At 44.8% G+C, this 16,475-nt stretch overlaps 1 protein-coding gene across 1 annotated transcript; it reads right to left on the minus strand.

Moving 5' to 3' along the window:
• Positions 1-656: 656 nt before the first annotated feature.
• On the minus strand, positions 657-14,159 carry TMEM233 (transmembrane protein 233; the record flags this gene model as incomplete). Its single annotated transcript, XM_084217140.1, has 3 exons — positions 657-762; positions 6,339-6,473; positions 13,971-14,159. The coding sequence occupies 3 exons, from the start codon at positions 14,157-14,159 to the stop codon at positions 751-753; spliced, it is 336 nt and encodes a 111-aa protein (XP_084073266.1). The 3' UTR covers positions 657-750.
• Between the last annotated feature and the right edge of the window lie 2,316 nt (positions 14,160-16,475).

The following is a 16,475-nucleotide window of genomic DNA, read 5'->3' on the forward strand; positions in this document are numbered from 1 at the left end:
AAATTTAATGCAGGAACTAAGTCAAGGGAGTGCAACAATGAAAGACAACAAAACAAAAATAAATCATTAAGAAAAACATGGATGCTATGGAACAAGAGTCTCTCTTAATAATCAAGTGATTGAAATCGGTCCCAGGTGTTTAAAAATCCAAGGTAAAGTTCTAAAAGCTGAGGATGACAAAAGAAAGCAGCTGCTGAGTCAGAGTGCGCCCACAGCATTATAAAATCACAGAGCAGGATAAAATCACAAACCCATGGGTACAGTTGTGTCATGTTGAGACTATTTTAAAGTAATGAAAAAATCCTTAACGGCCTGATCCAAAATCTGCCAGAAGTAACAGGAGTTCTCCTACTAGCTTCAGTGGGCTGTGCATCAGATCTTACACTGTGCACCATAAACAGTCTGGGTATGTTGGTTTGTCTGGCTGGGGTCAGCCAGGGAACATCACAGATCCAGCATACATTCCATGGAAAAGAGAAAGAAAAGGGATTATTTTTTAGGGCAAGATCTCATTATACATTAGGGTAAAAGAGAAAATGCTGCTTTATACTGAGATGTCTTATAAATAAATAATTTTGAAAACCTGGTCACGCCATGCTGATTAACTAACTGGGCTATCAGTTCATTCACCAGCAACATGCCTCTGCAGACTTGTTGGGTCAGAGCTAACAGTCTGGAATGGTTTCCATCTCTTCTTTTTCCCTCTCCAGAGGTTTACACGTTGATATCATCCAAATGCAGTCCCGGTCTTCAGATAGCATGCTGCAAGGACACAGAAATATGTGTTTTTAAAGGAGGAGGAGACAGAGTTTGCCCTGTGAGTTTAAATTATTAATTCTACATGGATCTAATGGATACATTATGCCACATTAGTGGTAGTTGTTCTCTTAACAAACATCCCTCTAGACTAGCAGCTCAATACAGTTTTGAGTCAAAGAGCTGAGTTTCTATTGGCATTGGTCATCTGTCAATCCGAACTGAATTTTTAAACTGGGTTACCTGAATCAATGCAAATCAGGGCCTTTCATTCCAGGAAATGGGCTCTTACTTGACAAAGATTCATGAGGTCAACAGCATCTCTGCTTCCTTGGAGTGGTACATGAAGCAGTCAGACAAGAACAACCCTCCAGCAGTGGAGAACTTGGTAAATCCCACAGTAACACACAACGTGCTTTAAAAGGACTGGGAAACCTGTCCTGTGCATCTGCATTAGGAGAGGAAGGATCTGAGGAGTTCCCTCAAATTCTTGTGTAGGGGAAAGCTCTCAGATGATATCCATGGATGCCCTGACATATCCCTGGATTCTGGGTTCTGCCGCAGTCTGAGGGACTCCATCAGGCAGATACATTCTAGCAGCTCTTCAAGGAGCCCAGCAAATATATCCTGCAGACAGCATTAATGACTTTGCTGACTGTCTCTTGGATGCTACTCATGGGTAGAATCCATTGTGGGAACATCTCCTCTGTGCACAGATGAAACAGCTCTTTCTGGACCAGGATTTTTCTTGTGGTTGGCTGAGGAGCTCAGGCTGATGTAGCCACATTGTCTGTGCACCTGCACACTGTGCCACTGCTCAGCCTCCCAGCTGAGGGAATACTTTGAGACAGGTAGAGGACTTTAGGTTCCTGTATTTTCACAAATCCAGTAAAACAAGGAAATAATCAGTATGTACCCTTACAATAGAAAAGCAGCAGTATGAGCTCCCTGGCTGGGTGGACACCAAGAATTAAAGAACAGGAAGGCCCTGACTTCAGGCTTGCAGCTCTATCCTTACAGGCCAGTCCCTGCAGTAAAAGACCCTGACTTGTTTATTTTTATGGTAATGTGCAGAGGACAGCATGGCCAGTGTAAAGATCTGGAGGCTGGCTGAGTAATCCCTGTCCTTGTCCTGGTCTTCAGCTTGTTCTGTCTCTGAAAGACAGGCAGTCACTGAGTGGAATGTCTGCAAAGGCTTCTGAGAGCTTCAGGAACAAGACAGCAGAGATATTAAAAATAATCTTGCACTCCTTTTCCTCCTGAAGAATTATTTCTAAGTCAGTGAGAAAACTGCATGTGTAACTGTACATACCCTGTCTAAACACTTACTCCTTTTCCTTCTAGCTGGAATTACCAATGCTGCATTACTGCACATGTGCTTGATTTAAAACCCTTCTGATTCTGAGCACTGCAAGCTGGTGCTTTCCTCAGCCTGGCTGGCTTTGTGTTCCTTGGAAGCCATGCTGACAGGTGGCATTTCTGTGGCTTCCCTGGGACGAAGTTCTAAATCAAGTGAGATTAAGGAAGGGGTCAGAAGTTCAGGCTCCTCTACGAAAGCATTAAAATATTGTAATGGTTTGCATAAAATTCCAAAGTCACAGCATTTTGGCTTCCTTCCTCAGAGCAAAACTTTTGCTGTCTCAGTCTACTGAAGTTTTTACTTCTCTCTAACATGTCTCACTCATCCTCCACATTTCTGCTTGACTCACTCCTACTTGTCCAGACTGCAGAAGTCCACAAGAGAGGAGCACAGAAGACGTGGGCTGTATATGAAATGCCTGGTGGCTCAACTGGGTGGCAAAACTCATGTGAGCTCTAGTTGAGCCCTGAGCAGCACTGCAAAGTGTCACTCAGACATTAGAGGTGGTCTACAAGTATGTGCTATGAGGAGCTGACTATTGTTCTGAACTACTCACATGACAGCATGAAGTAGAATATGACATGTTGAGATCCAGTTAAGAATAGGGTTTGGGATTCCTCGGATCTCCTTCACTTAAGTAAGAGGATCCAGCCCAGGCTCTTGTTTCCCTAAACCCTGCCAGCAGAACAAATGTAATCCAAGGGTGTCTCGTGTCAGCAAAATCCAAAACAAAACAGAACTTGGAATCTGCTTCAAAAACGTTGAGGCTGCTCTGAAAACACAGATTGTAAATGACTTGAGAGCCCTCACTGACTGACAAAATCACCACCTTTTGCTGAACAAAATGCCTGGAGGTGGGAAGGCTGACTCCAAGCTTGTGCAAGTCTGGGGAAAGGTTTCTGAGAGGAGCATGAGGAGAACAGTCGCATTGGGTGGGAGCAAGCAGGGTATGGCACACACAGGCTGTGGCACACAGCCCTGCCCTGCTCCAGGTCACGGTGCTGTCCCCTCAGGGAAGGCAAATCCATCCCATTTCTCACTGCAGTTCTTGATGGACATCATGCCTGAGGCACACATGCAGGGCCAGACTGTGGTGACACAAATACCAGCTAAAGTTACATCTGAGCCAGCCCTGGAAATGTAACTCAGCAGTCAGGACTGGCAAGGCAGGGGCACAGGGAAAGCTGACAGGGGAGGCTAAAAGCAAATGGGGAAGAGTAAGAATAAATTTGGCCCAGTGGAATGAGGCACAACCCTGATCTCACACACACCACAGCCCTGCATTCAGAGTCCTCAGCAGGACGAGGGACATGCCACTTCACACTGATCAGGGCACACAAGTTTTATTGCTGGGCTGTCAGCTCCAGTGATGCAAGTGATGGCTTCCCCTTGCCTACATTTAGGGGCATGGCTGCAGATCATAGATGGGTGGGTGGGCCCTGTTCCAGGATATAAATATGTATCACTACATATCTTAATATATGTTAGCTAAAGATAACATGCCAGTGTTTGAGACAAATGAGGCTCTCCAAGGCAGTAGGAGAAGCCCCAAGCTGACTTAGCTCTGAGTAAATCTTCAAAATGAGAAGTCAAGGCTGTTTCTTCCCTGCCGACGTAGGTGTTGGCTGCTGTTATTCCTGTGACTGAACAAACCAAGGAAGGCACATGAGGACACTTAGAAGTAGGGGATTGCTGAAAAGTGAAAGGGTCTTCCACTTCCCAAGTCTGCCACTACTATTGGGGGTACATTTGGGAGTGTTATTGGTGGTATAAAATCATTGTTTGCTCAAAGCAGGAATTTCCTGCTCTTCCTCTCTCTGCAACTTCTACCATTTCTACCCTCAACACACCTGACTCGATATTTTTCTCCTGGCTTAGGCATGTGGAGTTGTTTTGAAGGCGGCTTCAGAGCCAGCTGAGCCTGACTCAAGTTTCTGTACCTATAAGAAAAGTTGTGTAACAATTGATAGAGATTCCTCCCTGCCAACCTGACTTGGTTGTCTCACTTTTGTTGCTTCTCAGAGGCTTCATGTTGTGGAAGAGAACTTGAGTTCTCAGTACACTTTGCATCTTTGATACTGGCAGTGGTATCTCCCCAATGTAATTTGCAGTGAGATTTGTTATCCCTTGAAGACCAAAAGAAGCCACAAGGAATGTCAGCAGGAAGAACTGGGTACTGTGGTATCTGATTAATTGCAAGTGGATAAAGTACAGGAATCAGTCTTGGAAGGGTCAAGCTTTTCATACATACTGCTAAAGTCTAACTTCTAGGAAAAATGCATGTGTAGGTCATGGAAACATTAAATCTGTGCTTAATGGTGATCAAATAAATATGCCATATTATTATATAAAGGCTATTTTGTGCTGTCTTACTAATTTTGAAACATATATTAAAGTTAGCATAGAATTAATTTACAATCACTTCAGCAAAGTGGCTGTCAGTAAATAATAATGAGAAAGGCACAAATGGGTGTGAGGTCACTGAATGGAGTGTGAAAAGCCATTCACAGCAGTGGAACATCAGACTGAGACAATTTAGTATAAAGGAAAAATATCCAAGAGTAGGGCAACAGAGGGGACCCAGGTAAGCATGGAGAGTGGAAAGACTGGCTGAGTGCTTCTGTTCACTCATTTTCACATCAAAAGACTGTTGTTGCCATCAAATCCTTTCCTAGAAGCAAAGGCTCTCACCACCTTTGGAGGGTGACAAGTGAGAGGGAGAAGGGGAGCAGTGAAGAGGCTGGAAGGGCAGAGAGAAGAGTGAATCCAGTAAACCCTGACTCCTCACAAAAGTCATGGTGCCATTTGGCCAAGAAAGCTCTGTGGAAACTATGTACAGAAATTAATATCCCAGCAGTGTTCTGAGGGTTCCCAAGCACCTGGCTGCTTCCACCCAACAGAGAGTTTTCTCTTTAAAAAAAAAAACCCAGAACCAAAATCAAATTAAAAAGTCCCCAAAGGAAAAACAAAGTTGTATTATCCTGGTTTACTGCTGCCTGATCACTGTGAATGCTTCAGGCCAGTGCTGTCTGCCACTCCTCACACTGCCCTTCCCTCTCCTCCCCTCCCCTTCTTTGAAAAAATAACTGAGCTGCTCTCCTTGCCTGAGAAATGATGAGTAAGGTGGTGGAATGTACTGCTGCTGTCAATTACAAAACTTGGCACCCCCAGCCTGAAGGGCCTTGGGTTTATATCTGCCAGCGCTGAATGAGCTGAACAGGAGCTGAACCAAGACTCTTGCTTGCAAAATGCACAGAAAATTAATGAATGCACAGAACACTTAGAGTCTGCAGCACCATCTAATAATATCCCACAGAGCTGGACCCCCTGTCCAGTAACTTCCTTGCAGCTCAATATGTTGTACTTCAATTTTTGTATGAAAATGCTGTACACATTTAACCAGTTACTCCATTCCACTCCCCAGAGGTGTCTTCATTTCAGTGGTAAATGGAGTGTTCTCTGTTTATAGCTTATGCATAAGTTTGTACAGTGCACTGAAATGCCCTCCAACCAAACCAGCCAATAATAAATTCATTTAAATTGGTTATTTTAATGGGAAGTGCACAGTACTGTGGAGAAAAGAACATATTGTTGCACAACCTTAAGAAAGATTATCAATACCCTCAATTGTTTTTGTTCTCTTTTCCAGTAATTCATCTGGGTAACCCCAGAGATTCATTTGTTGAGCTTTGTTTCTATTATTGCAGGTGTGGGAGGACAATAACACAGCATGGAGAGTGAAGGGCCTTACCCCACAGAGACACAAGTCAGAATGACATTTTTGGTCACTTTTGATATAGTTCTGGTCATCTGTTTTACTGTCAAACAATAGAGGAGTAACTGACTGTTGTCTCCTCCTTGCAGAGTTAAAAGATCTGTTGGCCAGACCGAGAAACTGAAAATTAGCCCCTGGGGACTCTGTTACCTGAAATTTAAAGAACTCAGGTCACTTGGTAAGAAAGATGGTGAAGCTGAGGAGGAAAAAAACCAAAAAGCAACTGACCAAAATTGGAAAAACATATTGGAGCTGCAAGAGTTTCAAGAAAACCACCTGCTGCTAAGACAGAGTCGCGCGTGTTTAACCACAGACAACAGAATTTTCTAACACGTAAAATATGATAAAATCCTTTTGGAAAGCATAGATGCATCCCTAGGTGGATAAAGAGAGGTGGTTGTGGCAGCCCTTGGGCCCTGCAGGGAGGCTGTGAGAGCCCTTGCTCACCGTTGTGAAGTGAACCACGCAGTAGATGCCGATGATGACGAGGCCGATGATGATGGAGGCCACGGCCACCCAGAGCGCGTTGCGACCCAGCCGCTTGGAGCCTTCTATGTCCCCTTGGTTGTAACTGTTCAGAGCCTGCAGAGGGAAACGGGGAATCACAGCTCTGCCTTTCAAACACAAACCTGGCAGCAAAGCAGCATGGCAGCTCTGAACCCACAGAACAAACCAGTGTCCGCTGCCAAGGTAAGCAGGGAGTCCAGTTTTCTGTTCCACTCATTTTCTGTAGGAATGTTGGGGGGCACAGGACAGATGATGGACTTTGGACCTGGTTAACATGAGAGATTTGATAACAGGATGCCTTGGCAAAAGCAAATGGAGCTTTGAAAATTAGTCCTGAATTGCAAGAGGATTAAATCAGACTGGTTTACTGGAAAAAGAAAATCCCATTAAACTCTGCAAGCAAGAGATGTTGTTATATGCATAATTTGTGTATGTGATTTTAACCTAATCATTGCAGTACACATTACTAGTCTCCCTGAAATAGTATGTAAGTGTTTGTATCTCACAATAAAATCAGATTCTGATCACCAAGTCAGTCTCCCCATCTCTCTCCATTGCTGACAATTTTCAGTACCTTTCATTGAAGCTACAGCTCTTTTTTTATTTTTTAATTCAGTAGTGGGGCTTTGTTTATATGATACACCCCCTGTCACCATCGTATTTTCTGAAAAATCCCCTTGCCCAGGATTCTTTGCCTGGGAAGCTGAGAAGCCTCAGAGAAAAAAGAAAACAATAATAATCTCATTTGCTCTCCTGTGTTTTAGAATGTGGTTTGGATATTGCTTATCCAACACGTGAATTGTTTTAACTTAATGGCCAATCACAGCCAGCTGTGTTGAGGCTCTGGAGAAAGTCACCAGTTTTCATTAGTATCTTTTAGCCTTCTGTAAGTATCCTATCTCCATTCTTTAGTATAGTTTAGTACAGTATTCTTTAGTAAAATATAATATAATATAATGATAAATTAGCCTTCTAAGAACATGGAGGCAGAGTCATCTTTCCTCCCAACAACAGGGGACCCCGAAAATACCACACACACCAGCAAAAAAGCTGTCAAACCAACATCAATCCACTTGCACAAACCAGTGGCTTTTATCTTTAGAAATAGTTTTGTAGTATATGGGAATTATCAGTTGGCCACTTCACTAGTAGTGAGATAAATTCTTATGCTTTACAATACTATAAGCATTTAAAAAAGCATAAACAGGCTGCAGTTTTAGAAAAAGTCTCAGCAGAACTTTAAAAGTTTACTAATTAGCTTTTTTCCCAATATTTTACTTTTCCAAACAAAGTTTGAAGAATTAATAGGCAGTTTGCTAGTGGTGGGAAAAATACAAACCAAAGAAATTTAGGTCATCTGTACAAAACATCTTAGTGCCATCCTCATGGGCTAGAAATTGTGTTCCTTTGCATTTCTGGAAGACACTTATAATTATTATCATATCCATCCTGAGGTGTGCATCAGAAATCCCCATATTATCTATCGCAAGAGACTCAAGAGAGTTTCTCTCTACCCACCCCTGACTTAGCAGATGCTTTACATTCATTACATGCTCAGATTGCAATGTGTGATAGGACCACTCTGACCCTCTAGGCTTTTGTGAGACAGACTGTAGGATTTTCTGAATTAATTTTTGGTTTAACCAAACCATTTTTAAAGGAAAAGATTCAGTGAACCACATGAAGTACTGTAGTACATGAGTCTAAACACAGTTTGTAGGATATTTTTTCCCAAGAATGAGATGCTATCAAAGCATTAAAAAGGGCATTATTGCTAAGAATTCTTTTATAAAATCATGAGAGTTTCAGTTCATAAGCCACAACACTGAGTCCAGATTTCTAGGTCAGATTTCACTATTGAACTCAGCATACTTCCTCAGGGAATCAGATTAGTCACAACATGGTTTTTAGTATCTTGTATATATTTCAGGAGGTATCAGAGAAATGGGAAGAGTAGGGGGAGAGATATGGGGACCTGATCAAATTAACTGCTCTCTGGACTAGAGAATTCAGATTGTCTCCAGAAAATGACTGTGCGAGGTACCACCAAGTGCTATAATGAAAGTGCTTCAGCCATAAATCACTCTTTGCAGCAAACAGAACAACAGAGTGAAGAGCTGAGACTGTGGAGGGCAGGAAAGGGATGAAGTTCAGAGCACACCAAGCACTGCTGTAGAGCCATTTCTCCCAAGCAGGAAAGCAATGAGGGGCATGATGTGTGTGCTGTGTCAATTAGTGAGCATGCAGAGCTAATGGGCTGGGTGCACTCGTGGTGTCAGCACTGCAGGAGCATCAGCCCAGCCCAGACAGTCCCAAAGCAACACAGCCTGCATTCCTAGAACTGCATCTCAAGGATAAGTGCAGGTACTTATTCTCTGGAGTCTACGAAAGGCTGAGATGCTGATGCACTCATGTCCTTAAAGAGAGAACTGATACATTTCTTCCCTTCCTGGAAGCCCACATGCCTAAACATTTCTCTGGTTTGTGTCCCCAAAGAATATCACTAAAACCTCTGCTCTGCTGTCAGATTTCATTGAGGTTGGAAAGCACATAATGGGGGAAGAGGGCAGAGATGGAAATGAGAGATGGACATGAGCACACAGTCAAACAGGACAGGGCCAGGCCTGATCCTGCTACAAAGGGGCTGGCACTGTCCTCTCACCTAAGCCACTCCACTGTCCCCAGCAGTCCTGGCTTCAGAAGAGCTTTCTCAAAGTACATTTGGAAAGGTCTTTAAAAGGGTTATGAGGAGAAACACAGCTCAGCTTGGCCTTGAGCAGACTGACCTCCTCCTGTGTCTGCCAACAACCACCAATGCCACTGTGGCTGCAGGGAGAAACACAGAGAAGCACCACAGACACCCTGGCCTGGACTTCCTGCTTCCCTCTTATCAAAGGACTCCCCTTGCATGGCATCTGCAGATGGGGTTCTGCAGACACCATCCACTCAGTTCCCCAGGCTTGTGGTCTCAAAAGTGAGACAGAGTTGTAAGCGAGACCTGACAGCATCAGCTTGCAATTCTGGGCCATTTTACTAATGTATTTAGGAAGTCTGGAAAATGTCCATGTGATTTCTGCAGGTACTGCATAAATAATTCACCATGCAAACTTTAATAAATAATGCCATTTTAATATAAATCCACGATGAAGAGGAGGAAAACAACATTAATGATAAAGAATAGGATTTGGGAGAGTCAGGAAGGAGATCAAAGTTTCTCTATGAAGAGGTTTAAATTAAATGAAACAACTTAGAAAGCATTCAATAAAAAAAATAAGAGGTTTGAGGGAGTGGTTGGGGTCTGATGTAAAGCTTTCTGAAATTCATTACTTCCATCTGCTTCAAAGGGCTCCTGTTCAAGCTTCCAGTTTTCAACATTAGACAGAGATAACATCAACTGTTAAAGCTTTAACTGTTACATCTATTTCATATTTAACTGTTACATCTATTTATTTCCCAGAGCTGGGCACTACGTTGAGAACGCAGCATCTGTATGAGGCATTTGGTGTGTCCAACTTTTAAAACAAATTTCAGCCCTTTTCAGCCTAACACCATATGATTTCTCAGGTTTCTGCTACCTCACTGGCTATGAAGTCATAATGTAAATTAAAGCCACAGTTCTGCAGCTGTTTATTTACTTGAGTAATCTCAGTGACTTCACCAGGTTCACACACATCTATTTATAAAACATTCTCAGTTCAACAATAAAGTGACTTGGCCTCATGTGAACAGAAATGTGCTGAATTAGCTATAAAATATTCATCCCTTTTTATGTCTATTTTCTGTTCCACACTCCCAGAGCACTGGTCATGGCAAAACCATGAAGCAACACTGAGTTACTTCAGAAATCTTCCTCTACATTTCTTACATATCTGGGCAGACCAGACTGAGGTTCTCTGATCAGCATTTTCCACGCTCTATAAGCCAGGCTGGGTGAACCTTAATTGGCTGTGCCTGGAAAGGAGACACTCTCTAGTTCAGACCTAAGGAAGAACCAGACCTGCTGACTCAGGGTGAGTCCTCACTGTAGGAACAGCTCACAGGGAAACACAAAGGAGAGGGGGGACTTGGGGAGCAATTCAGAACAGGCAGGTGCTGAGCAGGACACGTGAAAGGGGAGTTGGCTCTGCAGGGTGCTGCTGAGAAAAAACAAAAACCTACCAGTTTGCAAAGGAAGGGCCATGCAAAAATGCCTTAACAGCAGCTGCTAAGCCCTGTTGTTAAATATTCCTGAATATTAAATATGCTGTTTAATATTCCTGAAGTGAGCACAGGCTGTCCCATATGGTGTTAGATATCCAGGTACCTACAAGCTACCTAACAAGGGATGTAAAAATAATAAACTCTGCAAGTAAACTTTCTAAATACAGAAACATTGGTCACTCTGCTGGTCACTGAGCTGGCCACAGCCAACACACTGCACAAGGATCCCAATTAGAAGAGGAGGCTCCCTGAGAAAGCAAGGTCCATCCTCTCCTGTCCCCAAGGCTTCCACCACCCTCTAATTTGTTGTCTGTGCTTAGGGAAACCCATATAAAGACAAGGCATCTGAATCCAACAGCAACAAATGCAGACAAAGAACTTGTTACTATCAGAGGCAGATGAGCCAAGTTTGTCACAGCTTGACCACATATGTTGTTTGAAGCATGGAAATGATTAAACAAAAATGTGTCAACAGAAAGAGGGAGTTTGGAGCAAAAATCAGTGAGAAATAGCTTTGGAGAGACTGTTTGGAGGTTGTTACAAATGTAAGGCCCTATGGAATTACAGAACTAGTCTGACATAGAGGTCTTTGAAATGAAGACAGCTGAAGGGGGGAACTGAGAAAGGCCAACAGTACGTGTTCAATTGTCAGACCTCAGTGCTGGCATTGAAAATATCCAGTTCATTTCCCAGAGTTATTCCACAGCCTCCCTCTAGCTCTGACCCCATGAGCCAGACACAGCCAGTCCACCCCAGCCAGCTCTCAGGCACAGCTGGCAGCTCACTGAGAGCTCTTTGGGCTCACCTCTGCAGAGAAGGAGCCAAAGAGCACAGTGACACAGTGCCCACCCCCAGCCCCACACCAGAGAAATCTCCTGTCCAACAGAAGCCTCCTGACCTGGTACCTGCCCCCAAACTCTTGCCTGTGGTTACACCTGCATGGGAAAGAACAGGGCAGAGCTGAGGGGGGTCCCTGGGGCTGACTGAGCCAACTGATGGCACAGCAACGTGACACAGCTGCTGACAGTGACCCAGCTGCTGAAAGGACAAGGAGCAGAACTGATGGCATCTCTCTGGGGCTGCAGAAGGGTATTGAGAGCAGTGATCCCACAGCCAGGAGTCCTGGGGGAAACAGAGCTCCATTTGCCAAAAATGCCGAGCAGTGCTCACCGTGCCAGTGGCCAGTGGCTCGTTGGAGGAGGGCTCTTGTAATGCCAATATGGCAACACAGTGATGCCAGTAATGCCCTTTCTACCAGCTCTCCTCTGACCCCTGCCATGAGAAACAGACAGGTAAGGAGCAAGGAAAGTTATTATTGCAATAAGGAGAACTTGCAAAAGGTTTATTCTAAAAATAAAGGAGATAAGATCTGTAACGGTGAGGTTTGAGCCTCCAAAGGTGAGAAAGGAGTGAGGAAACCAGTGCTGGAGTTGTAAATGGGGCAGCAGAAGAGACAGAAGAGACTGAAGACAAATCTGTCACTTATTTTGGGGGTGTGTTAGAGCCCAGACTCTACTTTTAGAGTGAAAACATTGTCTGAATTTAGAACAGTTAAAGAGGACATGACACAGGTACACAGGGTGCTGAACCATGCCCCCTCTAGAAGCCAGTAGGACTTTTCCTTTTAGATCCATTTTATGAAGTGGAAATTTGTAGAAAATCCACTTGTGAGGGTCTTTAAATCTGACCCAAGGTCTCAGGTAAGCTCTGCAGACTGTAAAGGTGTCTTCTGTAAGAAAAGAAAATAACCCACTCTTGTATCTCAATGTTAACCCTTAGCAACTCCAGCTGAGAAAGGGAGGGACGGTGCAGGTGCCAGCAGAAGTAGAAATAAAACCAGCACAGGCTAAAATGCAGAACCTGCAGCTGAGGATAATGCAGCAGTTACAGGTTGCAGCTTGGAAAGGCAGGGGGGTCAGGTTGTGGAAAAGAAGTTGGACATGCTATTTTTATAGAAAAGGAGAGGTTTTAGGTAGGATGTGTTGAAACAGAAACTATTCCCAGACAGGGGAGGTCACTGGTCTGGTTTTTGTTTCCCCCTGTAAGGGAGTGGGCAGCTGAGACCTGCACAGGCTGTTCAGCATTCAGGAAGTGCTCTTCCCACCCTGGTTCCTTCACATCCCCTGGTAACAGTTACTGATGCCTGACTCCAGAAGCCTGCGTGAACTTCAACCAGGCTGTGGGTGGAGATTTCTCCATATGGGGTGCAAAAATCTTTAGAGGCCAAATTCTGTCCTTGACAGTTAACTTCTGTACAGCCCCAGCACCTTGATGAAAACAGTGTCACAGGGAACAGACGCTCCCAGCCCCAGATCATCAGCTCTCATTACTTTATATAGCACCCTCAGTGTCCATGGACAGAAAGGATGCTGAGTACCAGCAGAACCAAATCTTCCCAAAATGAGGAAAAAAGCATATTGTATAGTTAAGGTAACAACAAAGAAAATAAACACAGAAGGAAGGAAAAAAAAAAAAAAAGACTTGAACAATGGCTTTGGAATAGTAGTTTTCAAACTTCTCATCAATCTTTACTCATCACACTTTACCAAGGTGTGTTTTGGGATATTTTAGACATAGTTAGCTATTCTTATACTTAATTGTAAAAAGAAATAACTACATTTTTACATACCTTCTCAGCTTGGCTGTCAGAGAAAAGGATGAAAATACACAACATGTTTTAAACCTTTTTCAGCTCCTAAACAACAGAAATACATTGCAGTGTTACTGATAACACTGATCATGTATATGACTAGAAAACTCTGGATCTGACTCTGCAACTTTTAACTCAGAGAAGGGGATTCTGTTCCAACAATCCTCTAGAAGTTGAGGGGATTGCTGGGTTATTAAGGACAATGTGTATCAATTTCAGACAGTAGGAGTAAGGCTGTTCTCTCAGTGTGTTTGATACTCAATTTACACGGACAGTTGCTGACAACCTACAATCATTATCATCGTCTGTATTATTCTAACAAATAGTATCAAAGAGCCTGTTTACTGAAAAAAAGGCACTCCTATAATATTTGATTAACTAAAGCAGAAATCAAATCTGATTTCTGTTCTCCAGCTGACGCTTTCACAGACACTCTGTCCAGTTCAGTGTGCACCTTAGTTGATGTAACAAACCCCATTAACTGGAATAAACCTGCCACCTGACCGCGAAAACTTGTTGGAAACTGCCTTTCACTCCACGTTTTCCATCGCTGCTGGGATAGCTCGGTGGTGCCCCTGCCCGCGCCCGCTGATGCTCCCAGGCTCGCTGCCTCACCCGGTGTCTGCAGCACCCGGGGCGAGCGGCCCCAAGGCGGCTGGATGCCCCTTTCCCTGCCGGGGCCGGCGGCTCCGCTCGCAGCCCAAGCCGGAGGTGCTACTCACCATGACGGCGAACACGAAGGCGACGATGTTGACGGGATAGGCGGGACAGAAGCAGGCGAGGATGCTGAGGAGCAGGTAGTTCTTGGGCCGCGGCTGCGGCGGCCCGTCGGGCAGCTCATCCTCGATGTTGGTCTCGGGGCTGTTCTCCAGAGCCCGCTTGATGTCGGCGCCGGCGGGGAGCGCGGACATGGGGCTGCGGTGCGGCGGGCGGGCGGCGCGGAAAGCCCAGCGCTCCGGGCAGGCGGGACCGAGCGGCGCCGAGCCAAGGGAGCCGCCCCGGGACGGGGCCGGGCGGGGCGGGGGGGCTGCCGCGGGTCTCAGCGCGGGGCTGCGATCACGGGGAGCGGTGGGAAGAGCAGCGAGCCCGGCGCCGCCCGCTGAGGCTCCCAGCGCCCCGTCCCCGCCGGGTCCCGCCCGGCCCCGGGAGCGCCCCCGGCGCTGCCGCAGCGCGGCCGGGGCGCAGAACCTGCGGCTGGTCCGGCCTTTAGGGAGCTTCTTCAGCGCCTGCAGTTAAAGGACTTGAGCCGAGTTTGCACAAGCCCCGGGAGAAGTGCGCTGCGTTCTTAAACTCGCGTTTCCAAGTGTCCCAGCCGCTTCAGCAAGCGGGGTAAAGCCCGCAAAGCCATTTCCTCGCACCTGGACTGAAATTGCCATCTCCTAACCCCAGCCTCTTGCTGAACTTAGCAAAAACATTGAAGAGCAGCAGAAACTAACGAACTTAAAGCATTATGGTGAATTTTTTAGCAAATTATTCAGTTCTTACTGAACATGACATCTGTAAGGTGAAACCCACTGTGGGGGATGCACAAAAAGGAGCTAGGAAATCAATATTATCTCTAAAATCTAACCTGTTGGAGGGAAAACCCCCAAACAACCACAAGTCAATAAAGATGGATTTCCATAATGGTTTTCAAGTTGGTGAGGAATGACATGGCAGCCTACACTGAGAAAGGAACAGGCTGTTTCTGATATGTGGTCCTAGAAAAACCTTCACACCTGTATCAGCAAAATAGAGACTTTTGGTCAGATGAAGGCTGAAGTTGAGATTGTGCTCTCACTGGCTCGTCCTGAGAGCATTTCATTAATTAAAGTTTAAAAAAATAGTAAGGTGTGCTTACAGCTTTATGAATGAGAGACTTTTTTTTTTTTTTTTTTTTTGCAATAGACTTGAATGGAGACACCATTTCCCTGTTCTGGATGTTATTTTTCAAGATATGATGCAGTAAAGACTTTTATAAGGAATAAAGGTGCAGTGTTTTCACTTTCATAGACATTAATCGTCTCTCAGCTGCATGTCTGGAATATAACACAGAGTGACAATCTGCTGATCTATCAAAAATGTCAAAAGAAAAGATGGTACATCTTTAGGAAAGAGTAAGAAAGACCAGCTCCCATCTGCTTGCCAATGTAGCCATTAATGTTCAGGCACAAGCTCCGTGCAGCTGTAAAATCTCTGATCTGTTTGTTCTCAGGGAACTTTAATCACAGTCACCAGACAAGTGCAGGAGGAACAGTTCACATCACACAATTACTGTTGGGGCTGATTTCAGTAGGGATGGAGTCCATATCCTCTGCCAGGGATCTTCAGCAGTTTCCAGGGCCCCTCAAGCCTTTAATCCATGAGCACGCTTTCAGGACCCATTGTAATGGCTTAGAGTGGTTTGAGTTTGAGTTTGCTTGCTGGTGGTTGAAACAAAGTTAAATAAGAATTTATTTCTTATCTCATGACTGTGAAAATCCAGCTGCTTGAGGCCGTTTGAGCCATCCAAGATGGACATAAAAAAGGACAGCAAAAAGCTGTGGCAAATCAGCTTTGAGGAGAAGGCAAAGTTGTGTGCAGAGATCAGCCAGAGAAATGTGACCCTGGGCTGTGAGGAAAGGATGTAGATTCTTCCTGTTTAACTTCAGACATTGAGATTTTGTGCTCCAAGAGAGTGATCCAGAGACTGGCAGAGTCACCAGTGACATCAACAACCTGTGTTAAATCTTCCTCTGAGGACCATGAAGTGCAGGTAGAATTTGGGCTCTGTTAAGCTGGACCGTGTGAATCCCTTCCCAGGTCTCTCAAAGACACAGATCTAACAGAAGAACCTGGTGTTTCTTGTGTGTTTCTAGAAACCGTAAAGTTTAATTGTTCAAACCAGGCTGCTAACAGATGCTAATGGATTGCAGAGAAAGCAGGAGATAGGAAGTGGTGAGATAGTCAGGGCCAATTTGTGCTAATGAGAGCTCATTAAGAGGTTCTTCAGATAAAGGTTCTGTCAGGAGGCAGTTAGTGTGGCTGAATTTAGTGGTTTGTGTAGAAGATGGGTTAAAATCCAAGAACCATGTCCTGTTAGGACGAGACTGATTAAATTTTAAACGGCACTGACTTGTAGCCACTTACCGAGGTGAGGAAAAGGAAGGAGGTCCTCAGCCAACATTTTGGGTTCGCAGGCTGCAGCGAGGGAGGGCAGTTCCAGCCCCGAGAGCCTCGGAGAGGCTCTAACCTCGAGGGGAGAACCG

Source organism: Fringilla coelebs (assembly GCF_963513975.1).
Source record: "Fringilla coelebs genome assembly, chromosome: 17".
Lineage (NCBI taxonomy): Eukaryota > Metazoa > Chordata > Aves > Passeriformes > Fringillidae > Fringilla > Fringilla coelebs.